We start from the raw sequence: 26,467 nt of genomic DNA on the forward strand, positions 1-26,467 counted from the left end.
CTCTGCTGTCGCGCAGTAATGAACTCTCGCACATAACGAAATGTGCTCTCACACATGTCTGAAATTGATCACCACCTTGTAGACTGCTCTACATAGTGATCTACATTTTCACATGTCCACTACCCATGAACTATGGCTCTGCTGTCGCGCAGTAATGAACTCTCGCACATAACGAAATGTGCTCTCACACATGTTCACTACTTTGTAGGGGATAGTAAATGGGCGCATTTTCGAACACAGCTAATGGTTTTACAAATTCACACCACAGTTATCATAGTTTTATTTATCTATTTTTTTTCTAATTCCTCCACCATTCATATCAGTTCTTGTTGACTGAAATTAGAGTTTTTTATGACAGGCTGGAAAATGAAGCATAAAACAAGAAAACAAGAAAACAAGAGTGTCTTAAGATCATCTTAACAAATGATTTCTAAAAATGTATTCTCAAGAATTTTCTAAATTCTGTCTTAATAATAACTATATTCTCGATTCCTGTTTTAAAGCGCAGAATCGATCTTAACTTTGCTCTTACAATGATGAATCCTATTGCCCTCATAAACTGAACAAAACCCTAATAAGTCAAGTCAAGTCAAGTCAGATTTATTTGTATAGCGCTTTTTACAACTGTTGTCGTCACAAAGCAGCTTTACATAAATAGTGATTAATAAAAGACAGAGACAAAGAAGAAAGAAGAAAATAACCTAAGATATGAGGGATTAAAAACCCCCAGTGAGCAAGCCAATGGCGACAGTGGCAAAAAAAAAAAACCCTCAGAGCTGGAGGAAGAAACCTTGGGAGGAACCAAGACTCACAAGGGGGCCCCGACCCGTCCTCCTCTGGTCAGAACTATTTAAACATTAATGATAAAAATGAACTAATATTGGATATATGCTGCTCAAATGATAAATCTGAGTCGAATATGACGCCAAGATTTTTAGCTGCTAGACCAGGAATAATGGAGGCATCAGCCAAGTCTAACATTAAGTCTGATAGTTTATTTCTAGTGTCTTTTGGACCTAAAAGGAGAACCTCGGTTTTGTCACTGTTGAGGAGAAGGAAGTTATGTGACATCCAGAGATTTATATCCTTTACACAGTCCTCTATTTTCTGTCATCTAAATGTATCGTCAGGTTTGGCTGATGCTATATAGAGCTGTGTGTCATCTGCATAGAAATGGAATTTAACGCCATGTCTGCTTATAACTGAGCCCAGAGGTAACATGTATAATGTAAATAACAGCGGTAGCTATATAAGATAAGATAGAATAAGAAAACATTAAAAAACATAAAAAAGTCAGATTTTTTATGAGTGAGTTTTAGGAAGAGTGGAAGTGTTTTAAGTGTTTTTTTTTTTATTATTCGTAGTTTTTCGTGTGTTCTTTCGTTATTAAGCCATTTCACTTCTAAGCGTTCAGGCAGGATCCCAGCTGATGACCGCTTCAGGCTCCAGCCCTTCAGGCTTGCCGTACCTGCTCCTCCTGTGCTCATGTGAGCGTTTGCGGAAGCTGCGTGTGCTGAGAGGAGGCAGCACACGAAAACAGAGCTGAACAGCTTCAGCTAAACATGGACCTGAGCTCGGAGTCGCTTAAAAAGATTCTCTTCAAGGTGGGTTTTACTCCTGTTACCTCCTTTCGGGGTGTCATGTAATGTTTGAGGTTTGTGAGGCTGTGGTAAACAGGTTGTGTTGGGAACTGCTAGCTAGCTATTACACATTATACATGTAGCTAAGTAAGTTAGCTAGCTTACCAAAGTTGAGAGGAAAACAACCGGTCTGACCTGAACGTGCAGTAAAAAGTCAGTCTCTGTTCTTTCATTTAATTGAATTTCTTTTGTTTCTTGAGCAGTACAAATTTCGAGATGTTGCCATTGAGGAGCTTCAGAAAGTTCACCGCCTGTATCCTGACCTGAGGCTGTTGACTGGCCCTTACAGTGAGTGGTTTTCATTGTGTTGGGCAGTTTACTGAATGTGATGGCTTTAGCTGGGTCTGTTTTTTAATCAAATGGTTGTCATTTGACTTTGAAGCGTTTCATGACAGCTCTCAGAGGGACCTGCTGAAGTTGGTTGGCAACATCCCGGTCAGATACCAAGGTGAGACTTGAGTGAATGAATAAGTCACACTTTCAGATGAGATGAGAGTCCAAACATGCAGCTATATGCTAGAGAAGCACAGCTCCTTATCTATGGAAATTAATCTCCGTTTTGCAGGACAGTCTTACAACTTGCCCATCCAGTTATGGCTGTTGGATTCGTTCCCCTTCACACCGCCCATTTGCTTTCTACGACCCACGTCCAACATGACGATCAGAGAGGGCAAGCATGTGGATGCCAAGGGCAGAATCTACCTGCCTGGTCTGCACAACTGGGACCATGTGAGAGTTAGCCCTCTTAATCTTTTGGTGAATTCACCCTGAGTTTATTTACACTAGTCTGGTTTCACATGGTAGTTTATTAATAATTAGAAAATCTGTAGATTATTTGTATGGGGCTGTCCCATGTAGTGGGCCCACTTATGTCCTGAAACGTTACCTCTAAGTTTGTTTGGCTCTATGAATCTCTCAAATAGCAATAAAGTGAATCCTAGTCATTTATTTTCCTCAATTGTCTGCACTTATTGAATACCCCATCAGCCAAAATCGTCTGTGACTGTGCTGTTGGAGGAGATGATTGCTAAGTTTGAAGAGGATCCTCCCTTAGGCATGAAGTCTGCAGGAGATGGAAGAGATCCCAATGAGTTGCTCGCTTTTGTGTCTCATCTAAATGTCACTGAAGGTAGGTTTGATTGAGAACACGCAACATGATGACTCATTTAAACTTACAATGCTTCACTTACTTACCTTATACTGAATGTATGTAGCCTTGTTATTTCCCAAATGTTGGTTGTAAGGATTTTTTAATAAATAATTCAAATGAAATAATGTAAATGTTATTAATAACCCAGAACAATATGCTTGTTTCCATAGGTGGGAATCGACCTGGTCAGGGTGTGAAAGTCTCCGTAATAGGAGGGGGAGACCTGGGGATGGCTGTTGTGTTGAGCATTATTGCTAAAGTAAATTTCTCAACAAAAAAAAAAAAATCTCAGTATTTTCTTAAAATCTCTGTCTTGTATTTCTTGTTTGGCTGTAAATAGTTTATTACTATATCAAACTCTTCCTTCCTCTTCTTTTGACTCCCTGTCTTTCTGAAGTGCTCTGTGGACAAACTGGTTTTGATTGACATACCAGAGAGTTCAACCAAGGGTGGTACAATGGACCTGGAGATATTCAGTTTGCCAAAAGTCGAAGTCTCAAAAGGTATGAGGTTATTTAGTGGCTTAAATAACACTCAGGGGTAACATTTGCACACAACAGTTTATCCTAAGCTCTACGTTTTGTTGGTGATCAGGGTTTTACATGGATGCTGTAGGCTTTAAGAAGTGCTTCTGTACAGGTTAACTATGTATTATTCACTGTAGAAGAGTCAGTTTTTAAAGAGCAGTCACTCTGAAATGCTGACTGCGGTGCTTTTACCACGCCTGATTTGATGTAATCATCATGCCCCTTGCTGGCTGAGTTATTTGTGTTGGAGCATAGAAAGCATTTAAAGGCACACATGCCTGAGAAGCAATAGTGTGTTATTTTTGGATCAGTCAGAACAACATCAGCTTCTCTTTACTCATCCCTCATGTTGTTCAGGATTTAGTATTTTTTCAGTCTAAAAAAAAGACAAATGTTTCCTGAAACAGCAACAGACCAATTCTTGACATAAAACCACTCACATGACTCATGTGTCTTAGAATATGCAGGCTTACATAACAGCCCCTTTCTCGCTGATTGTGTGTGTCTTCTTCCCTGCAGACCTGTCAGCCTCAGCTGGCTCCAGGGTGGTGGTGGTGACTGCAAATGCTTGGAGTGAGGAGCAGTCGTATGTGAGTGTGGTGCAGACTAATGTAGATATGTACAGGCGCATCATCCCGAGTCTGTCTCGCCTCAGCCCCACGGCAGTGCTGCTCATCGCCTCTCAACCTGGTTAGTGTGAAGACACTAAACACACTCCAGAATAAGTACTTCAAATTCTCTTTTAACTCTTACAGCATTCTGCCTGCTGCATTCGGTCAGTAAATATGCATGCAGGACAGTTATTTGTAAAGCACTTGATTGATTTCTTCCTTCAGAGAATGGAAAAAAAAGCTTCATCCCAGGTTCCTCAATGACCATGCATAGAAATATTTACAAATATGGTTCTTTATAGATCCAAAATTGGTTATTTCATGAAATCACTTGAAGAACCTTTTGCAGCACCTTGATTTTTACAAGAGTAGATAAGTGTATGCTAAATTGAGTGAACTGAGTGTGTGTGTAGTACCCTGTGATGGTCCGGTACCCTATCCAGGTGATTTTCCTGTCTTTTCCCAGTGATTCTGGGTAGGCTCCAGACCCACCACACCGCAATTGTACCTGTTCAAAGAATTCACCTTAAGGAGGAATTAGAGGTTGTGATTGAGTTGAGAAATGCAAGAATGCTCCATTACGACACTGCAAAAGACCACTAATAACCCAAATTCTAGTCCTGGCTCTTGAGCCCTACTGTTTTTACTCAGTAATGTAATGTTGCTTTTCTTGTTCGTAGTGGACATAATGACACATGTGGCGTGGAAGCAGAGTTGCCTGCCACCAACACACGTGATGGGTGCAGGCTATAACCTGGAATCACAGAGGCTGTCTTATGTCCTCAACATTGCTCTCCTGGCCAACGGAACTGACAAACAGGCCTGGGTCATAGGCGAGAAGTCTGACAAAAAGGGTGAGCCCATCTGTAATATTTTTTGACTGTCATATACATTTAAAAATTTGGCACAGCATATTTTATTTAGGTTATATATTAAATATTGCTCTAAAAAGTTTCCTCCTGTTAAGAAACAATAAGAAACAATAAGAAACAATGCTAACCAAGAGTGTGGTTCTTGATTAGTTGCTGTATGGGGCAGTGCGGCAACAAGTGGGGACAGTCAAGTGCTGTCCCCAGTGACCAACTCCACAAAGCCACTGATAGAGAGGTAAGAACCGTTGAGCACTGCAGACATGTGAAGCTGCTGAAGGCATCTGGATCTCTGGTGCTAAACTGTGGTCCTCCATTAACACCCTGCAGGGGGCTGGAGATATTGAAGGGAAGAGGTCAGAGATCATGGTCAGTGGGGCTGTCCATCGCTGACATTAGTCACAGCATTCTAACCGATCAGAGGAAAACGCACTCCATCAGCACTCTGGCTCAGGTCAGTCAGTCACTCCATCTTGTTTGTCGCTGCCTGTAAATGTTTAGAGAGTACTCAGACTCAGAACACGAGGACAGACTTGAGATCTAACTCCTCAGAAGAGGAGTGGTGATCTAGGATCTGTTCCTGCCAGTAAGATCACTGAAATTTGAAATTCTTAGAAGATGAGAAGCTTTGGTAGTATAGACCCTGGCCTTGTACTATGCTACTATGAGTTAAGGACATAAATGATTTCAGTCTGCTAAATATGGACCCTTCTTATTCTTTCTGAAGTTGTCTGTACTGTTCATTTGTACATTGACTGCTGTATGTTGTCTTCCTAAGACAAATCTTGAGAAGCTGTGTTTACAATTAAAACAATACAATATACCACACCTCCTTAAAAGCTAACAGAGCCAAGCAGATCCCTGACACACAGACAATAGCCTTATGCTCAGCTCATTCAGTCATTTAGAGAACTTGCCACTGACTTCAGGGTTAAGTCACAGCTCATATAACGTATGTCCTTACGTCCAGCATGCTAGGCTCTTCAGCTGTTGCTCTTATTTAAGGTGCTGTAGATCTTTGCCAGTTTTACCTGAAAATCTGTTCTTTTTCCCCCCCCACTGCATTCCACCTGATTCATATCTTGACCTTCTGCTCTGTTACCCGTCTTGCCGCATACTTGTGTGATGTTTGGTTGACTATTGGTCATCTATAATATCAATGCAGACTGTGATTGTTGTGACTGAAGTAACATGATAAATAATGGCGTTCCACAAGCATGGCTGTCTGGTCATGACATACTGTGAACCTTAAACATGATTATGTTCTCTTTCAAAAGCAAAACTCGAGGAAACGGCACTGTAAAGCGGGCCTGTTCCAAAACCTCCATCCTTAATGTTGTACTATCCTGGAGGAACAAAATTTTGCTCCACTTGCACTTAATCTTGTATAAAGGTGAAATAACAATAAAAGCCTATTGACTTGACAGCAAAGCAAGGCTAAAAAAAGGAAGGGGAAATGCTAATACTAGGCTGACCAAGTGAAGGGCTGCCTGGAGGAAGCATGGCTGCAGATATCCCCTTCCAGATATCCCCTGGTAATGGCCAGGAAGCTGATAAAGCGAGCGGGTGCTACGCTAAAAGCTGACCCGACTGTAGGGGTGTCCAACCTTATCCACAAGTGGAATCGGGTGTGCTGCTGATTGTTTAAAATAAAGACCTACAGCCACACCAGCCCTTTGCAGATAAGATTTAGCATTCCTGCCCTACTGCTATCTCTTCAGCCAGCTAACAACATACTGTGTCAACTGGATAGTGAGAGGACAGTAGCACAGCATCTGTTAATAGCTATGCTATTGTGGTACCTCTCGATGCCGTAAACCAGCCAATAAAAGCAGAGCTTTTTTCCTACAAGCCCACTGTAAAAGGAAAGCGATGTGTGGTTGTAAATAGGCTTGTTACCAACCAAAGTCACATTGTTACTGTTTATGCTTCAGTTTACAGCTTAAATTAACTTTCATATGTAAGTTTTGCACTTGGTGTGTGTTTTGTCTTAGGGATGGGGAGGAATTGGTTCGGAAGTGTTCCTCAGTGTACCTTGCATCCTGGGAGCAAACGGCTCCACCCGCCTAGCAGGAGTGAGTCTCAGCCCAGAAGATGACGCCAAGCTGAGGGAGAGCGTCACATCTCTAAGTAACTTCTTCAAGCAGCTGAGAATATAGTTACAGAAACTGCGGAGATGCCAACATTGCTGCAAATATCCAAAGAATCCTCAAATCTTCAGGTGAAATCACGAAAGTAGCCTCTTCCAGAGACGCAGCCTCAGTTCAGTACAATAAAATGCAAGCTTAGGCTGCATGGCGCCTTCTGGCAAACAAATCATTGCCTGCATGTAAAGTAGGCGACTACAAAGATTGTGCAGGCTTGAACAGCCTGAACTCACTGTATTCCCAAAAGTGACACAATAATAATATATTATTAATATTATATTAAATATAATTATGTTGATCTGCTCGAGCACAGAATTGCACAGGTGTACCCTGGATAAACTGATGAAACTGATTGTCATTTTTCAGATATTTTTCTAACCATAAGTAATGGCAATTAGACTCAATTGTAATACTTATTTGGAGATGGTACTTATTAGACTAAATAAACTAAAAAAGGCTAAATTAGACTAAAAATATAGGTCCTGAAGGTTCTTCTATGGCATCACCTAAAGAACCCTCTGAAGCACCTTCATTTTTAAGCGTGCACTCAGACAGATGGAGCCTCACTTGCAGATTCGACTTGAAATATCTTAAGACTGTAGCAGATTGGGTGATGGAAATGTAACCTCAACTGGCACTAAGCCTTTAAGGTCTACCAAAGGTTGAATGAGATGTTTGTACAGAGCTGATGAGTTTTTATTGACTGTAACTGGGGCCTAAGGAAAGTCTTCTATAAGTAAATATTGTTACACTCCTTTTCATTAACTATATTCTTACTATTTTTTGTTTTTACACATATTTCATGTAAGTGCAATCTTTCTTTTGTCAAAGGTTTATGATATTTATGGAACGGCAAATTATATCTGAAAATGAAGTTTCTTTTTACTGTACTTAATAGGACTATGGCTACGTTCACATTACAAGCCTCATTAATCAACTCTAGATTTTTTTTTTCCTCATTTATGCACATTCATAAATGTAAAAGGCCTGTATCTGCCTGTAACGTGAACTAATCTGTCCCTGAAATGTCACGCCTGCGCATATTAATACGCCAGTTTCTTTGTCCATCAACAGATTGTCATAACCGTTCCTCTCCTCCATTCTTGTTTACATACAAAAATACACGTTCTGACTGTTCTTGTTTATGTCGCTTGCCCACAAATTGTGAACGTAGCCTAAAGCACTCTGAAATCCTTGATTTACTAAATATTACTTTTTCATACTGATGTATATTTTTTACATTTCAGTTCGCTTTGCAGAGCTGAGGACTCTAAATAGCAATAATGTACAACACTACTTGTGTTTATAGGGAGGGGGAAATATTTAATTATTTGGAAATGCCTATATTCTGCTAATCTGATTGTGCCTTGTGTTTGCACTTTGCTAAGAGTTGAAGGAGCTTTTCTTCTTGACATGCATTCATGAAAACTTGTACCTTAATACTGTGATGCACTTAATTGAACTTCTGTTTTATATAAGTACTGAAGGAAGCATGTACTGATACACTTGTGTCAGGTAGCACTGAATGCACACTGCAAAATAAAGCAATAATGTAAATGTTTGTTAAATACGTTGTGGGAAAAGCGACTTTTTTTTTTACTGGGGGGAAAAAAGAACAACAACAATTCAAGAAATAGTTTTGGTATTAATTTCAAATTGTCTCAACATAGCATCACAACCACATACAAAAGACCATCTTTGGGTAGGAATGGGATGGGAGCTGCTTTGGAAGGAAAAAGAGCTGCACATGAGGAACACAAAATCGAAAGCTCTTAAATATATATTTTAAAAAAGTGCAAATGAAATAATACAATGCTTCTCACAAGTTTACCCCAATTGTTACTTTCTGTACAAATCCACTGTAGAGACACATTTACAGGCAAAGCATTTCAGCCTTTATGGAAGATTGCATAGTTTCCCACAAGGTGGCGCTACTAATCAGCAAATTGTGATTCCTAGCTGGGGGGGACATTTCTCCCATCAGGGACACTCCCTGACTCTGTTCTGTTCAAATTAGAGACTACCCTTTCCAATCTTGATCTAAAGCATAACAATAGCAAAAAGCCTAAAAGATACAAACCATATTGGAATTGTGCATATGTGTGGAATTGTGCATATGATTATTTTTTTTCTTTAACAATTTGGTAGGCCTTTGTGCATAAAGCTTTACAGGATATGTTTAAAAGGGAACAGAAAAAACAACAACACAAAGCTGCCCAAACCAAAGCACATCACTCACACTTATATACATCCAAACTATTCACAACTAAATGAATGAGTGAGAAACATGCAGATGTCCGAGTCCTGCTGGAGTTATAGAAGTGCTAAGATGATTTATGAGCCCGTTTGCTGTGTACGAGCACAATCAGAGTGATAAGTACACCATCTACTTCATAGAATTGACCTGTGTACAAATTAGCAATCAGATTTTCAGTTCACAAGTCTTAATACTGATATCTGTACAAAGTGAAAAAGCTTAAAAAGGCACGAAGAAAAGGCCAAACAGATATAAGCACAATAATATTACTGCTCCTGAGTGGCTGTAAACACACAAACACACATAGAAGCACCATTAATGTGGCACAATTATGCTACATTAGACAAAGTTTCACAATAATAGGAACAAAATAAAATCTTACAGGGTAAAAAAAAAGCTGTACAAATCACAACAGTCTGTGGAGAAGAGAGAACGTAACAGGATGGCTTGACATTTGGAAAGTTCTAAACATCAGAGATGTAATCTTTTTCTTTTTTTTTTTAATGCAGTGGCACCAAAGGCCGCAAACGTTTCCTGTGTTAGAAGGTCACTGGCTTTGGCAGCTGTCTGTTAGGGACATGCATCCGGTTAAGGCTTGAGTCAGGCCACACCGGAGGGGGTGTAGGGGACTGTACTGCTGCTGTTTTTTTTGGGACCATGGGAGGTCGTAACTGTTTCCTGTAGGTGTCGCTCTGGCTCAGATTTGCCTGGTTAGATTTGAAAGAAAGCAGAGGGGAGGGGACTGGGGAGGTCATGTCTGCGAAGTCGGGAGGGGGCTTAGGGAAGATGCAGTCTGAAGTGACCCAGCTGTCCGGCCCCTGGTAGTCCAGCTCCTTAGGCAATGGTGGCATTGCAGCGAGGAATGGCTGTGGTGGAGGAGGTGGTGCGGAGTCAGGGATGTAAAAGAACCCCGGAGGTTGGGGCCAAGCGTGGGTGGCACTGTCCTCTGGCAGTGTGGGAAGGCTGGAGATCCCTCTGCCCGTTTCTGGGCTAGGAGGTAGGGTGGCTGCAATTTCCAGCAACTTCTCTACAGACTCCTCCTCCTCGGACAGGTTGTCGTAATGGGAGGTGTTAGAGGGGCGCCGGTCGCTTGTTGGTGGTGGTACATACAAGTTGACGGGGAACTTGCTGAGCTGTCGCTGGGCTCTGTAGGAAGATGGTGAGGAACAAGGATCCATCAGATGAGTCAATGCTGGTGGTGGCGGTAGCGCTGTGTCCTGCAGGGGTAAAAGCTCCACTCCTGGCTCTGGTAGAGGTGGAGGGGGCAGTTCAGGAAGGTTTAGAGAGTGTACACTGGACACGTCGGTCTCAGAAGGTTGGTACGGAGGCGGCCAGTCATTCGCATCTTCTTGCAGATCGGAGTCACCTGAAGGTGGCCTTTTAAGAGCACTCTCTGGTGAGAGAGTAGCTCCTGCTGAGGGAAAAGCCAGCCTCTCCTCAGCAGGACCACTTTGGCTGTTGACTCTAGTCTCTGATCCTTCAGACCCAGGTTGGGAATATGAGGTTGTGATCAGAGGTACTGAACCCTTTGCTTGTCTGTAAGGTACCACTGGGCAGGCTGGAGGAACGCAAGGTGTCTGATTCTGGATGATTGGCTCCTGTACGCGAGGATTTGCTGAACTGTCTTTGTCTGGCTGAGGGAGCACACCCTGCTCGGGCGTCATCGGAGTTAGCACGACTTCCTCTTGATCTTCTAGACCCAGAGGCATCTTTGGTAGCTCATCACCTTTTGCTGAAAGAATATTACAGAATAATAAACCATTATTCTTGCATTTACAGTATAGTGTTATGGACAGACTATACTATACTGTATACTGAATACTGTTATACATTTGTGCCCACAATATCTTACAGAAAGTACATAATAAATTAACATACCACACTAAGCAATTTGCATAATGTGAACTCGTGGTTTATATACACACTAGATTACTTTGTAGATATAGTCACCCAGTCATTTCAGGTCAAAGCTGAAGAAGCAGAAACTTCAGACACCAAACAGTCTAAACTGACCAGTTTCTTAGAAAGTATACTGACAGGAAAATTTTATTCAGGACTAGGCTTAAGCCCTGTCCAAGAAACTGGCCAAAAGTATCCAGACACACTTCCTTAATTTTGAACCCAGTTACTTTTAGATGCACCCATTGTTGACGCATCCATTCAAGTGTGCTGTCCGAATGCTGCGTTCACAAGCTTACTTGGGTCTGATCTGATCTGACTGGGTAAATGGTCCATATCTTCAGTGTAAACAACAACCTCAATTGACCTGCATGCGCTCATTCAAATCAAAATGGAATGAACCACATCTACCATGAACATCTAATGGTAGGGTGAATCCCAAATGGTTCCTTACGCCATAGTGCACTTTGTGAGCCATGAAACTTTGGCTTCTACAATAGTGCATGATATTTCCCATATCAAATATCCCACATCAAAACACTGTAATTCCAAAAAGACACAAAGAGATGCGTACATGCAGGAGGAAGATCCAGCTTCATTTTGCGCAGTTCGGTCATGGCGGCCTGCAGCTGCTCTATGACGATGTCATCGCTTTGGTAGAAGGAGGAGGAGATACTCTCTTGCAGAAACTCCCGCAGATCCTCCAAAGACATCTTAAGCAGACGCTCTGAAAGTAGAGGGCAGAGTTACATAAGTACACTTGGAACTGAGCAAACTGCAAGGAGGGTTTATGGTTCAGATCTTCAGATCTAAGGTGATCGATTTAACATGACACCGTTATAACCCTTTGTAAACCACAGGAGCAGGAAACAACTGCGGACTAACTCTGGCACTTGTCACTCGTTTGCATTTGCGGGCTGGAAGGCAAAGGTTGAACCAATATGGGAGATATACAAATAAAGATTAGCATCTCAGTAAGACGATCTATTTATATTTCAGTTGTTCTCATATTTAGTTTGAATTCACTGAAACGAGTGCGACACTATACATACTTTTGTGGATTCTTAGGGCAGTGTAGGCCATGGCAGTCAGAACCCTCTCTCCCTCCAGTATGTAAATGTCCCACAGGCGCAGAGTCAATGTGAAAGGTGTCTATTTGAAAGAAACACATAGGAGGAAGTGATAAGGGATGAGAAAAATCATGAGGACTAGCATGAATAAATGATTGTCTGTCTTGAGTCCTGGCCAAGTCCAATGAAAAATTCAGAGAGAAGTCCTGGTTTTGTTTGTTAAAACACAGTAGTGTGTGTGTGTGTGTGTGTGTGTGTGTTTATGAATGATGTAATGCTCTTCCCAGATAGACAAGAACTAAAGCATTTTCCGTGTGCAGTAACACAGGAGGTCACACCCTGTCTATTCTTTCTGCCATGTTGTCCGCAGCTCTTAAATAATGGATCACTAAAAAGCAAGGGAACTAAGAGGGGGACGGCTTTAAAACAACAAGGGCCATCAGTTATGTCCCAAAAACTGAAAATAAGTTCTGGCACAGTTTGCATTTGAATGTATGTATTATACAGTGCTGTCATACACTGCCATACCATGTTGGTCAACACACACACACACACACACACAAATATTATGACCACCCCGGCTTTAAAGTGTAAACTAAGCCAGTAAAAAGCAATGCATGAAGAGCAGAATTCCTCACTCTGTCAATGAAGCACTGCAGGAACCATTTAGTTGTGTATATACCCGTGGTCATCTGCTCCTTGTCCTGGAGAATAGAGAGACAAGGAACAGAAAAACATTGGGGGGAAAAATCAGTAATGCTTGTAAGTGCATGAGACCATTCACAGTTCCTATCCATCAAATGAACAGGGTGAGAAAATCTTACCATGTGCTTCTTGAGTTTTGGAAGGAGTTTAGCAAGTATCTGGTCATGGTGAGCCTGGAACCGCTGTAGCTTAGGAAAGCCAGGGATGAAGAATCCTGGGAATCATCATTAAGTAAGTTTACAGTTGGCATGCAACTTAATACACCTCATTCAGGTCACACAGTACAATTATGTCTAAATGATCCAACTTAAAAATAAACTTTTCAACATTTTACAACAAAAATACACAAACCTAATTCAGAACTTCACAAAGTTAAGTTGATCCAGATCTGCTTACCATGCATGGCATGCTTCTGGTTGGTGAGCAGCTGAGACAGGGCCCAAAAAGCGTCTTCCTCGTTCAGGTACATAAGCAATATAGCTGCAATCTGGCTCATGCCCTGGCAGTAGCTGACCTCCTACAGAAAACACAAAAGCTCTCTGTGACCATCACACATGTAAACAATACATTCTCATGTGTTAAAAATGCATACCTAGCAAAACGCTAAAGTGTATTAGAAGTACCACAGTCAAATACACTACAATGTATAATACATACAGCACATATAAAATATTCATGCAGTAGTGTGCAAAGGTTTGGGGGTTCTAAGCACATTGTATTGAGTGTAAAAAATATAGAAGAATACAGTAAAAATGTAACCCTTTTTTATTTTGGAAAAAGTAGCTAACTTTGAAAACATTTCTTCTGGATTTAACATAATGAAGTATTGATTTTTCAAACCTTTGTTGGATCATGACTAACACTACTGGGCTTCCCTAAGGAGAGCTAAGTAAACGGTTAAATAAACAAACACACTGCATGCCTATTATCACTACTTTGTGTAAACATGTTTATTGTATTAAGTCAAATATTGGAGTTTTAGCAAATAAACACTGCCTGAATACGTAGATTTGTACTAAAACAGTAGTTTGCTACACAAAATTAGTCTTCGACCACAAACGATCAATTGCCACAAACTCAATAATAGACTGAAGTCTACATCTTTTTCTTCCCTCCATCCCCCTACTCCATCACATCTTCTCTCACTTAAGTGACCCAGTTTCCACCACTACCACACAGAACACCACGATGATTAAGCAGCGTTTCTGTTCCTTCATTAAGGAGAACATGATGGAATTTAAACTCTGAATCTCTTGCTCTGATCACCACAGTTAAGTTTTCCAAGTACTTTAAGATCCATTCTTTCTGAACAGCACGATCCACATCCATTAGTTTTATCAGGCTTCAGGAACACCAGAGGAAAGGGAAAGTTAATGGGTCCATCACAGGCATATATATATCCTGCCATTCGTGGCCCAAACTTCACAATATCTCTGAAGGTGTCCTGTGGTAAGACATTAGCAGCAGACCAGTAGCAGCAAGTCCTGTATGAGTATCAATGAGCCTTAGGTGCCCATTTCCCTGTCTTTTGGGTATTTTGCCATAATAACCTCAATCATGGTGCAGGGCTTTTGTAAATGTACTTCACTTTTTGTCATCTCTAACTTGCAAACATGATCTGATCTGGCATTGAGGATTGGGTAAATTTTGGCTGATTTTCCATGTATAAATATGGATATCATGTATAGTTATTGTGTAACTGCTTTGTGAAATCAGTGCTTAATGATGTTAGATCAGGTGATGGTGGGGGGTATCCAGAAGAAACCTTGCTTTCTATCTTACAAGATACCAACTACTTTCTTCAAAATGAGAAATCCTTGTTACTTTTTATTGCAGTCATGTTTACTCGTATCTGTTCTAATGTGATGTGAATCTGGCAGCAGTTCTTCACATTATTTCAGAAGTGATGAATGAGTTGATAGAAATACGTAATGACTTGGGGTTTTACTCAAAATGAAAAGGTTTTTTTTCCCTTCCTAAAGTTGCTATATGTATATGTAAGCAGAACTCCAACCTTAATCTTAGCATTAAACAGTCTATCCCTATTTGCCTATTTTTTTCTACACTTACCTTGTTGTAGACCGAGTAGGCTGTCAGCACATCAAACAGGGCTTTCTGTCTGTGGGCAAAAACAATTACACTTTTAGTAACCAGTGCAGTTCTCAACCTCAGCACAAATTCATATACCTGGCTTAATTCATGGCTATGGTAACATCCTGTAAACCACTGAGATAGCTTGAATGCGCACTCACAGACAGACGCAGACACACAAACAGTTCTCATTTGTTCAAAGAAGAGGAAGAAACCAACCCAGCAACAGTGGAGGATTTTCATGCATTAACTATCACATCCAAAAGTCAAATGTGTATTAATAATAGATACTGCTGGGTGGGTAAGAAATGAAATTGGGCTCAAGCAATAAAATGATCTTTTTCTTGCATGAACACTCACGGAAAGAAATACAGACAACAGACAGATCAATAGTTTATTTGTGGGCTGAGTGGTCATTTAGGCAGAGATGTGCAAACGGGGTAGGGGCAGGGGAGGCAGGGTTTTTTTTTTCTGAAGTGAGGCAGCAGTAAGCTGCACTGATGTAATCCTCCTGCACTTCCTCCACTGTGTACAACCCAGCAAAACCACACACTAGTGTGAAACCTTGTCATGTCCTCCAGCTTTGTGTGAACCGACCACTGAATGTGACAAACGAAGTTTCAGTTTGGACATGTGGAAATATTCACCTCTTGAGCATAAAAACAACCCATGGGGTGTTTTACTGCTGTTAGTCATAACACCATGTACATACACCTGATGCCTTAACCAAGGTGTGAACCTGAATTAATCGTAGAGCACATGTACTCAACATCCTGAGGTAAAACCCTGATTTTCAGTCCCGATTTTTATCCTTCCTTTCAAAGGAGAGATTAACCCTGGACAATACACCCTTCATAGTCGCCAGCGAAATGGGAAAACTGCGGGAAATGGCTTTTCATACAACAGCAGATTTTTGTTTGGATAAAAACACACCGTTAACTCTGGGCATAATGGCAGTGAGTTGTGGGGCTGTCACTTCCTGTAAGTCCTCACTGACTTTCAGGAAGTTGAAAGAAAAAAAAAAAAGAAAAAAAAAAAGGCGGTGAGACAGAGGAAGTAGCTCTTGTTTTGGTTAGGCCTCTACAAGGTCCACACTGTTCACTTCACATGCACCTGAAGGCAAGAGGCCATGGAGCCCAGACACAATGGCAAAAGAGCTCCAGACTAAAAGTAAACAAACACAAAGAAACAGCAGTGTCTTTCTGGAGCCATGAGGCATAACATCTGGAATGCCTAGGAACGCTTTTCTTACAGAGCATCGACAGAAAAAACAAAAAAAAAAGTCTGAGGATAGCAATGAACGAATCTTATAGCGCCTATATTTTACATATCAAGCTTGATTTATTAGTGCAATTTATTTAGATGTCAATAAATGTATCCAAAATATGTATAACTGATTATATTCTCAAGTGTTTCTATTTGTATGGTTAACATTATTTTATTTGCCATTAATTCATTTTTTGCAAACTTGACACAAACTCACTCAACCAATTACAGATGCTTCTGATGCTGGCACTGTGACAACCAAGTTGACAGGTTGGCTGTGTCCAAGCAACTACAGCCTTTAAAAAAACAGCACATTGATTTGTATGTTGTTGTCGTGTTTGGCGCTTCAAAAGCAGCTCAAAAATCACCTCAAACTGAGGTATAAAGATCTGAGCTGAATCTCCTGTGTGTGGCAGTGACACACTCTGTAATGGACGTACATTAAATCTTCTTTCTTGTCTGCTTTCTTTGGCTTTTCTTGATCTGTAACGCATGTCCTTTACTTCAAAGCCATTGACAGAGCTGATTAGCATGTGGATCCACATGGCTACCAGATCAGGCGAAAATAAAGGAAAGCAGAAAAAAGTTTCATTCACAACCTTTTGGACAAAGTAATCCTTTTGCTTTTCCAATATAAAATTCTTTTGAAATTCTCTTTTGCTTATATAATAAAACAAACACACCATATATTTGTTTGTTTTATTATATTTAAAAAATGACTAAACAAACAAAAAAATAAACAAACAAAAAAGCACTGCAGTCAGTTTTTTGATATTTCCTAATAGATCAAATGTTGGTGAGTAACAGCCTTCTGAACACTTGATTTGACAACAGCCTGCAAATTCTAAGATGAATAGAACAACAACTCGTCTTGGTGAGGTTTGCAATAATAACTAGCCCAGACTTACTACCAGAGGCAAGTAAGTATGTCCATCAACTTACTTGACTCCAAATCTCTCCATGAACATAACATGATTTCTAAAAGTCCTGTTGACATCCAGGTCTATCTGTTTGATCTCTGTTGAGTGGATCTTGGCTCGTTTCTTCATTGCCTAAAGCAGACAGAGCAGTCAAGCATTATTTCCAATGGAATCACTGACATACATGACTGAAAAGATTCAGCTGGCCACTAAACCTGCAGTGGTTGGTACTGTTAGAAACACACTAGCATGACTGCCAACCACATTCTAAATTTAAAGACATCACTTTGCAGGATCATGTGTTACCCACGTCGGTCTACGAAGCCATTTCTGAATAGGTTGAGGATAATTCCCACAGGAAGGCATTACACTATATTCGTCACAAAAGGGCCATCTGCTAACCTTTAGTAATGCTGTTTTGCTTGCCTTGTTTTTTTCAGTTTCCAAACAAGAGAACTTACATTTAAGGACGAAACAAACCTTAAACAAATCATAAATAAAAAGAAAACAAACACATAATGTATGTATTCTCAAGAACAAACCTCAAGCATATCTGGCCACATAAATCATATCACTTCCCCACTTTTGTAAAACCCAAATATGCACCCTAGCACATTGTCCTACCTCGTATTTCCCCTTATTCTCCTCCTTAACCTTCTCCACTTCCAGCAGAAGAGCCCAAGCCTGGCCCCGCAGCTGCAGGGGAATCCCCTTATACACACGCTTCATCATCTGTACCACAAACACGCAAATACACGGACACACACACAGGATGAGGAAATGCTGGAACAGGATCTATTGTCTGTGCCCACGGCCACTGGAACAATGTCAAGCGGGGGTTGTCCATACCTTGTCGCTGCTCTGATACTTCTCCCATTTTTTCACCATCTTAAGCCACTTCTCCGCTCTTTCAACCTCCTGAAGCTTATGCTGGGGGCAAAGAATGGAAATGATAGGGTTAACTGTGGGACAACTAATATAAACCAATTGTACTTTACTACATTGAACATTGAATTAAATGTATTTAAAGTATTTATGATGTGTTTGGTGAAGTATATATGACGTCAAGGGCTGTAGATCTGACCTTCTCCTCCATTGCACTCGGGGTGGGCAATTCCTCCTCACTAGGCAGACAGAAGAAGCACAACAGTCAGTACACAAACCACCAACTATAGCTCTACTACTGGCTGTATGGACTGTATGACTGTATGTAACCAGGATCAGTAGCAAAAGGAACCAAACCTACATCCTTCCTTAGCAGAGTACAGGTCACAGTTATGTAAATCTCACCAAGGTGTTACAGAGAGTTAAGACAACATAGAAAGTCCAAACAGAAATGGAGATGTTTCAACTACAGATCATTTTATCTGTGATTAATGACACACAGGTCAGCCTCTGCTTTCTTTTTCCTGACTTCATCCTGAAGCTTGTACAGTAAATGCTAGACTGTCTTCTGGAAGCTGAAGAACGCTGCAGGAACTTACTGCAGGAAGCCGAAGCGGTCCATGACCTTGTAAAGGCTGTAGCTGGCATCTTCCCAAGGGTTAATGTGCGCGCCCTCTGCTCTACCCTGCAAGCATTCAAAAAAACACAGCCATCAGATGAAAAATTGGAAAGGAATAAGAGCAAAACATGGCCAGGGAAAGACAGGTTGTACTAGCAAAACCGATGGAAAACTGGGATTTAATGAGATCTTATTTGCTTACAAATATGGCTACACAATCTATAACTTGTCAATTATTTTGAGACTGGCTCTTGCAGTACTAAAGTAGCAGAAGGATCGCATCTTACCAATCAATGAGTGTACACAGTATCATGACCATTAGCAGTTCCAGATAAGTCGATGAATCAAAGTTTTATGTAATCCTACAAAAGCAAATGTTCCGAAAATAGCAGAGCCTCATGACTGCTGTGATAATAACATCACAGAACCGAGCACATCCAGAATTTGGCAATGTGGGGGACATTATTACAGAATGTGTGAGTCTATTAAATGTGTTTTATATATTTGTTTTTTCTGATATATTCACACTTTTTGTTCATGAATGCCATTTTGTACAGAAATCCTTCTAGTCAACACTTCCAGTCAACCAACAAACAAAAAAACTAACAAACCAACAAATAAGTCAACTAAAACAAACTAAAATCCAATTAAACAAACTAAACTTAAACTAAAAACCGAATATCAAACACTAAAAGACATTTAAAAAAAAAAACACTACATACCCAACAAATAAACAATCAACTAACAAACAAAATTAAGTAATTAACAAAAAAAACTCAACAACTACACACCCAACAAAATAAAAACGAAACTAAAAAAAAAACAAAAACAACTACACACACAACAAAATAACAACCAACTAAAAAAAACTAAATAACCAACCAACAACTAAGAAACTAAAAAGAAATGCAACTACATAACCAACAAACTTGAACAAAACACCTAAGAAAATAAAAACACAACTACATACCCAATAAACTAACTACGAAAAAAACAACAACTAATTACCAACAAACTAACAACAAAACAAAAAAAAACCTAAATAACCATCAAACAAAAACACCTAAGAAACTAAAAACACTACATACCCAACTAACAACGAAACAACTATGTACTCAACTAACTAAAAACCAACTAACAAACAAATCACCTAAGAAACAAAAAACACAACTACATACCCAACAAACTAACTATGAAACAAAAAAACAACAAAATAACCAACAAACTAACAAAATAAAAAAAAACTAAATAACCAACAAACAAAAACACCAAAGAAACTAAAAACACTACATACCCAACAAACTAACAACAAAACAACTACATACCCAACGAACTAAAAACCAACTAACAAACACCTAAGAAACTAAAAACAACAAAATAACTACCAAACTAACAACTAAGAAACAAAAAGAAAAAACTAAGACATTTTAAACAATAATAAAAATACTTTTTTATAACCAACACACAAAAACTAAGACACTAAGAAAGTAAACAAAAAACATCTAAATAATCAATGAGTGTACAAATCAACAAACTAAAAACAATACCAAAGAAACTACAAAACAAACCATACAAAACAAAAAAAAAGGAACAACCAAAACAACTAACTAACAAATTAACTAAATAAATAAATAAATAACTAAATAAGAAATAAATAAGAAAAAAGCACCACTGCTGCTTTTTGGTCTTTCTGTTGCCTAGCTGATTCACCACTTCCCTGATTGAGTGAAGTTAGTCACATCAGTACACAGTTGCTGTTATTACCTCATATGGACCCAGAAAAAACAGAGGTTGACAGTACAATATTGTTATGATGCACAATGTGCTTTTCTAAGCTCATTGTTCACACATCGTTTACACAGAAAGTGTATTTAATGAACACTGATGAACTGTGTAATTAGCTACATTAGTCCTATTTAACTGGATATAGACCAGCAAATATTTAACATAAAATATTGTACCAGGAGATGTTGGCATGTTAAGTATCATAAAAAATGTATTTAAGTGATATTTTTGTCAAATTACTTGCCCCTAATCATTCTTAAATAATTTCTTTCATCACCTGAACTGGTGTCATCATTTTCACTTCTCTATTTTTTGTTGTTGCAGTCACACACACACAAACCCACACACTTTTTTTAAAGGACAAATGCAAAAATCTAAAATAAAATAAATAAATAAATTAAAAAAACAAATTAGGGGAAGAAATTATATACTGTAATATAATATGAATTATTTTTTAAAAGAATCACACAATGCTGCCCCACATCAAACACCAGGAATAAAGGAGACAGTAAAACAGACAAAACAGTCCGTTTTGCTTACTTGTGTCTTGTCTTTGTACTCTTTGACAGCTTCCAAACTCAGTGTTTCTGTCTTGACTGCAATCAATGGCTGCCAAATGTGAGTGTAGATACAGTCTGACACACAGCTGTGCTCTATCACAGCAAGCATCCATCACTTCCCCCATCTCTGGGCAGAAGTTGTTCAGAGCTGTTTATCCTCTACTAGGCTCAGCTCCCCCATCTACCTCCTGACTTTAATCAAATATGACACATCAGAAAAATAAGAGCAGATCAGGGAAAAGGGGCTTCTTCCAGCACAGTTTCTCAGCTTCAGGGCAAATAGTAAGTGGGGTGATTGCCAAGGCACTGGTTCCTCTACTGAATCCATCAATCAAATTTTGAACGGTGCTTTCTTTTATAAAGAGGTTTGGTCCAATGTATGATTCTCTTAAAAAAAAAAAAAAGAAAGAAAAAAGACTGGCTCTTTTCCACAAGCTTTGATGGAAACCGGATTCTGGTCAACAGATGTGCGAGTGCTTGCTAGTGAGAACATTTTACACGTACATACTCAAAGTTCAGGGAGGCATTCTGCTCTTTGGACTATTGACGTAAGGCCTAAATCCACTCGCAAAATTGGTCAAAGCAGCATTACAGCTGCAGCAGAACTACCTCCAAGTAGCACAAGCATGGCAGACATCTGTTCCGTTTCAAGAGATTTGCTCTGTGATGCTGATATGCTAGCTGCTGCAGTGTCTGACTGAGGCTTTAATAAAATACTGTCTGAGCAGGATGACTCACAGGAAAGTTTACGATGGCGACAGACCAACTTGGCTTGTGTAAGAGCACATAACCTCATGAAGATGTGTGACTAACCTTGTCATATTTTGAGATGATTTCAGCCCGTTCTTCAGCTATTAATGCATCGATGTCCTTCTTCATCTCAAAATCTGGAAAAGGAACATAAGAGAAGAATATAAATAGAGTGTCTCCTATAGGTCACGTCTCTGCTGGGATGTGACACACTCTCTGTCCCAAAACCAAAACTTTGTGAAGTGTTTTTGGCCTTTACGGAGTCTCCCTCTACATGTGATCAAACACATGCCCAATAGTCTAACATTAGGGATGTCCATGAGTACTTTCCAGGTTCCAGAAATCAGATACTGAAGCCTGTATTCAGTTATTCATTATGTTCACTTACAAGACATCAGGGAGGAGGTATACAGGTTTAAAATTCAGAACATATAAAAGTGGCACTAGAATAGAAAACTAGTTATCTTGGCATAGTTAAATAATAAGAGTTTGGTACATGGAAGCGACAAACCGCGAACCTCAAACACTCATGTCCTTCTTTCTAAAGGAAATCCTATACAACCAACAAGAGACTGTAAAATGGGCCAAAATCCAAAACCTATTACATAACACGCTTGATTCACACCCCTTGTACTTGTATTTACACCTCTAAACTTTACATACACCCTGGCCACTAGCGAAAGCCCTTCAAGTCTAAATGCAACGGCTACAGGCACTTGATTTACATGTGCTTTACTTTGGATGTTCTCTGAATATTACTGGAGCCTGTTAGCTTGGTTAAATTTATCACAGAATATGGACAAAATACAGTCCACATAGCCCACAGAGTGCCTCTCAACGTCAGTGAAAAACAAAAACGTTAGTAATGTCTGTGTAGAAGGGGCAGAAACTACAAACTGCTGGCTAAGAGGGTGGATTTGTTTGGTTAGGGGCGTGGGACGAATAATTTTACTTCACTTTCTATACAGCTCTTCCAATCACTAGCAATGCACCCAACAGCCATGTCTCCTCTGTGAAGCATTGTTAGCTGACCAACATCACTGGGAGAGATGCGGGGAAGAACTGCCATCAACCCATTCCTTAAAGAGCAAGGCCAACTGTGCTCTCTGGGACTATGGCTGCTGATGGCAAGCAGCATGATTCAAACCAGCGATTCTCGGATCATAGTGGCTAGTCAGAGCAGCCTGTAAAATCACACTTTTTGTAAAAGGAAAATATCCCACATTTGAGACTTTACATTTTCTCATATGGTACAGTCAGTGACAAGTAACGAATACGTGACCTGGAAAGGAAAATGCTGCTTTGTTTACTTGGTATCCTTTAAGTAGACTAACATGAATATGATCTAGTATGACATATCCAAAACCTCAAAAGGGGGGGGAAACATTACAGGAGCAAAAGGAATTAAAAATGAATGTCAAGTTTTAATATGCAGCTTTGTAGCACATCTCCCCATCACACTGTGTGAACGAAGGAGACTGGAGACAACCGCCAGATTTCATGTAGTGATAAAAACAGGACAATTATAAAGGACACATGAGGGTCCACAAGTCATACTAGTTCATACAAGTGACATATGGGTCACTTACAGTCATGAATGTGAAACATCAATGCAGAAAGAATAAACCTGTCACATCTGAGCAACAGATCAGAATTGAGCAATACAGCATTAGTGTATGTCTCAGAGCCACTAGGAGGTACAGGTGAAGTTGCAGTTCATGAGTTTAGCCAGTTACATTTCTCCTGCACTGCAGACCTATTGAGACAGGCCATAATTCAGACAAGCAGTTCAGCCATTTAGAAGCAGTAAGGCTCAGTGAGACACAATGTGTTGGGCTATAATAAAAATTGGACAGTGCACATCATATCACCTTGATCTTAGAGGACATTACCAGTACCTTCACTAATGCAGGCCACCACTTCAGTTCAGACAGCGTACTATGGTTATGCATGGGTCTCTGGACAAGCTCATAAGCAAATACCTAAACAGACATGCTGGACATGCCTGAATAGTTCTTGAATGAAGCAAAGACCGGACCAGACAAAGACACAGCTAACAGGAGGCAGCAAAGCAGAATCATATGGGCAAAAAAAAAAAACTGTTTGAAGATTTCTCTAGACTGTGACCTAGATAACAGAGCACAGGGTATTAGTGTAGTCACTGTGCATGGCACATATAACTGCTCTGAGATCCAAAAAGAAGAAAGAAAACACATTTACATATTTACATTTATTCATATGCAGAAATCTGAAATCCAGTTCCATCTGTGTGTAGATGCTGCAGTTTTATGACTTATGTAGTTCACTATATAGGGAGTAAGGAGGTATGTGAGACTCAGACAGAAAAATGCATGTGTTGGGATGTTAGCATTTTCATAAAGCTCTGTTTTCCCACCAGCTACACAACAACACTAAGCGTTACCGAAAGCTCCATTCTCAGTGACTTTTTCAAACTCCCCGTTTGACTGCAAAAGACAGAGCAGAAGAGAAGGTGCACTGTTTTCCTGCATCCTCACCATGAAACTTAGCATCAGTTAAAACAAACAAGCCTGATAAATATTTTCCCCTAAACAAAAACTGAAAGAATCTTAGGTAGCTGCAAAAATGCTGTGATGTTTGCCGAAGGGGGTGTTACTAATTACTGAACATGCAGGGTGTCCGTTTGTTTTGGGCTCCATTCCTTTTCTATTATTTTAAAACACCTTTTGGAAATCATGGCACTAATACCAACAGTACTTTTCACACCACTGAACCACTACACTCAATCCAGCTGTAGTCTATACCTATACTCGAGCATAGTCTATAAGCAACAACAATGACAACAACCAGTGTGCACAAACTGCATTGTGGCAAGCAGCTGACTGGATGTTGGCTTATCGTGCCATTACTCAAATGATTCTTTACAACTGTTTAATAGTGTCCTCCCTTTACTACTAAATTGTTTTATTTAAAGCAAGCAGCTTTAAATAATGCATTTAGTCTGTTCCAACTTGTTTAAACCCTGCCAGATCACATGTAGTACCAGAGAATATGCTAATGTGCTTTAGCAGCATGGTGGTCTCGAGACAGAACAGCTTTATGGCACCTCCACTTTCCACCACCACCTTTTCCACCACCTGTCCTTTTTCTCCGTCCTCTCAACACAGCAGGTCAACTTCACAAATGACAGTAATGCAACTTTCACTCTGAGACACGGCTTTCAGTCCTTATTTGGACGTCCAGTGTTGTGACGAGTTTGATTCACTGCGTGAGTCAGAGTGGGAGTATCAGGAGTGCAGAAGGAAATGGGTTCCAGTGAACCAACAAAATGGGCCTAGTTGAACACAGCATTGCTGGAAAGGGAAAAATGTTGACTTGAAGGTTTATTACAAGCAGTACAAGCAGTTCTCTCTCCCCCTTCATGATATAATCTAATACAAATGTACATTATAAGCAATTGTTTTTGTTTTTAAACGTTGTCTGTTTATCAGCCAGGAAAGCTTGCCATGACAGCATATTTACTGGTAACTCAGTGAAAGCACATTAACCCCAAGACTTAACCAATTAATCACTCATATCATTCCTCCTCCTGTATTACAGACATATAGATATAATAAAACACATCCATATATATTTGTATATATATAAAAAAGAGAGGGATGAGTGGCATAATAAAAACATACACTATAACACTATCACAAAAAATATTAATCACAATAAACTTCACACAGTTGTAATGCCTATATAACAAAATACCTTTATGGGCTCCACTGCCTCGTCTAAAAGCTCAAAAACATCCAACCCAGAGATTCTCCGCCATTCTGCGTCTCAAGGACTGTCCAACAGCTCCACGCTGGTCTTACGGTATGGAAAGCCAAAACTCCTCCTCAAATCCTTCGGCCTCTCGCTCCTATAATCCAACAAATACTTCTGGTCACAGGCCAGATTACAACCACCACAATGCCAGCTGAGACCATCAGCATGTCGAGTGAGGGAGAATGCACTCTAGTCAGACAGGTGGCTTTTCATCTGTTGTCCACACGTTCAAAACATGCTGACAGAGATGGCTGCACTTTAACCTTAGACAGACTTAGTCAAGCTGTGTGACAGTATGTCAGGACGCGGCTGACACTCATTCTGCGGTCTGAAGCCACATGCAGCTTTCGAGACGCCAAATGTGCTGTTTTTAAATCCATCTTTAGGAAAGAAGGACATTATCTCATATCGTGATTAGATTGCAGCTAATTTTCCTATTTATGTCTACTCCTCTTATATTATATATATTTTTATTATTATTATTTTATTTAAGAATTGCTCTTTGGGTGTAACTGGGACCCTGAGATGAATTTCATTACACCCCATGTACCACATGTGACACCAATGACAGTAAAGTCTCCTAGAATCATCGAATCAGGTGATGTATTAGGAGGACTGAGTACTTAAATCAGCTAGAGAGTTTGAATTAGATAAATAAATAAATAAAAATGAACAACTACGCAATAACACATAAGCCATCAGAATGTCTATACTGGAAACCATAAACCTGATGACAATCACAATGTAAACACAACGGACCTGTCCATTCTTATGCTTGGATTGCAAAGCATGAGTGTAAAAAGCATGACTTTCCATTAAAGTAAACCTTGCAGCATGGTTGGCTGAGAGTCATTCTGAGTGCCAGTGTTTTTATATAATGCCATCTTTGACTGAACCTATTTAAAGGTGCGGTATTCAATT

The 26,467-nt window shown here is 39.9% G+C and overlaps 2 protein-coding genes across 4 annotated transcripts in view; one reads left to right on the plus strand and one right to left on the minus strand.

The window, feature by feature from the left end:
• Nucleotides 1–1,502: 1,502 nt before the first annotated feature.
• On the plus strand, nt 1,503–8,512 carry uevld (UEV and lactate/malate dehyrogenase domains). Its single transcript, XM_072669225.1, has 12 exons — nt 1,503–1,604; nt 1,844–1,928; nt 2,023–2,088; nt 2,206–2,369; nt 2,628–2,769; nt 2,961–3,049; nt 3,188–3,293; nt 3,837–4,007; nt 4,609–4,782; nt 4,951–5,035; nt 5,128–5,251; nt 6,792–8,512. Exons 1-12 carry the CDS (start codon nt 1,563–1,565, stop codon nt 6,954–6,956), a joined length of 1,413 nt encoding a protein of 470 aa, XP_072525326.1. The 5' UTR covers nt 1,503–1,562; the 3' UTR covers nt 6,957–8,512.
• Nucleotides 8,512–26,467, minus strand: part of LOC140546067 (uncharacterized) — a 28,967-nt gene continuing 11,011 nt past the window's right edge. For 2 of the 3 annotated variants that reach the window (XM_072669206.1, XM_072669214.1), the window contains exons 2-14: nt 21,815–21,888; nt 18,637–18,722; nt 18,237–18,276; nt 18,002–18,082; nt 17,777–17,884; nt 17,175–17,284; nt 14,946–14,994; nt 13,272–13,392; nt 12,995–13,089; nt 12,809–12,874; nt 12,153–12,252; nt 11,675–11,827; nt 8,512–10,933 (exon numbers count right to left, since the gene is read on the minus strand). In XM_072669206.1, the coding sequence (XP_072525307.1) occupies nt 9,741–10,933; nt 11,675–11,827; nt 12,153–12,252; nt 12,809–12,874; nt 12,995–13,089; nt 13,272–13,392; nt 14,946–14,994; nt 17,175–17,284; nt 17,777–17,884; nt 18,002–18,082; nt 18,237–18,276; nt 18,637–18,722; nt 21,815–21,880 (2,268 nt within the window). In that variant the 5' untranslated portion in view covers nt 21,881–21,888 and the 3' untranslated portion in view covers nt 8,512–9,740. Of the gene's footprint in view, nt 10,934–11,674; nt 11,828–12,152; nt 12,253–12,808; nt 12,875–12,994; nt 13,090–13,271; nt 13,393–14,945; nt 14,995–17,174; nt 17,285–17,776; nt 17,885–18,001; nt 18,083–18,236; nt 18,277–18,636; nt 18,723–21,814; nt 21,889–25,486; nt 25,641–26,467 lie in introns of all 3 variants that reach the window. The other variant, XM_072669200.1, reaches the window with a different exon arrangement.

This window comes from Salminus brasiliensis, chromosome 2 (genome assembly GCF_030463535.1).
Source record: "Salminus brasiliensis chromosome 2, fSalBra1.hap2, whole genome shotgun sequence".
NCBI classification, from domain to species: Eukaryota; Metazoa; Chordata; class Actinopteri; order Characiformes; family Bryconidae; genus Salminus; species Salminus brasiliensis.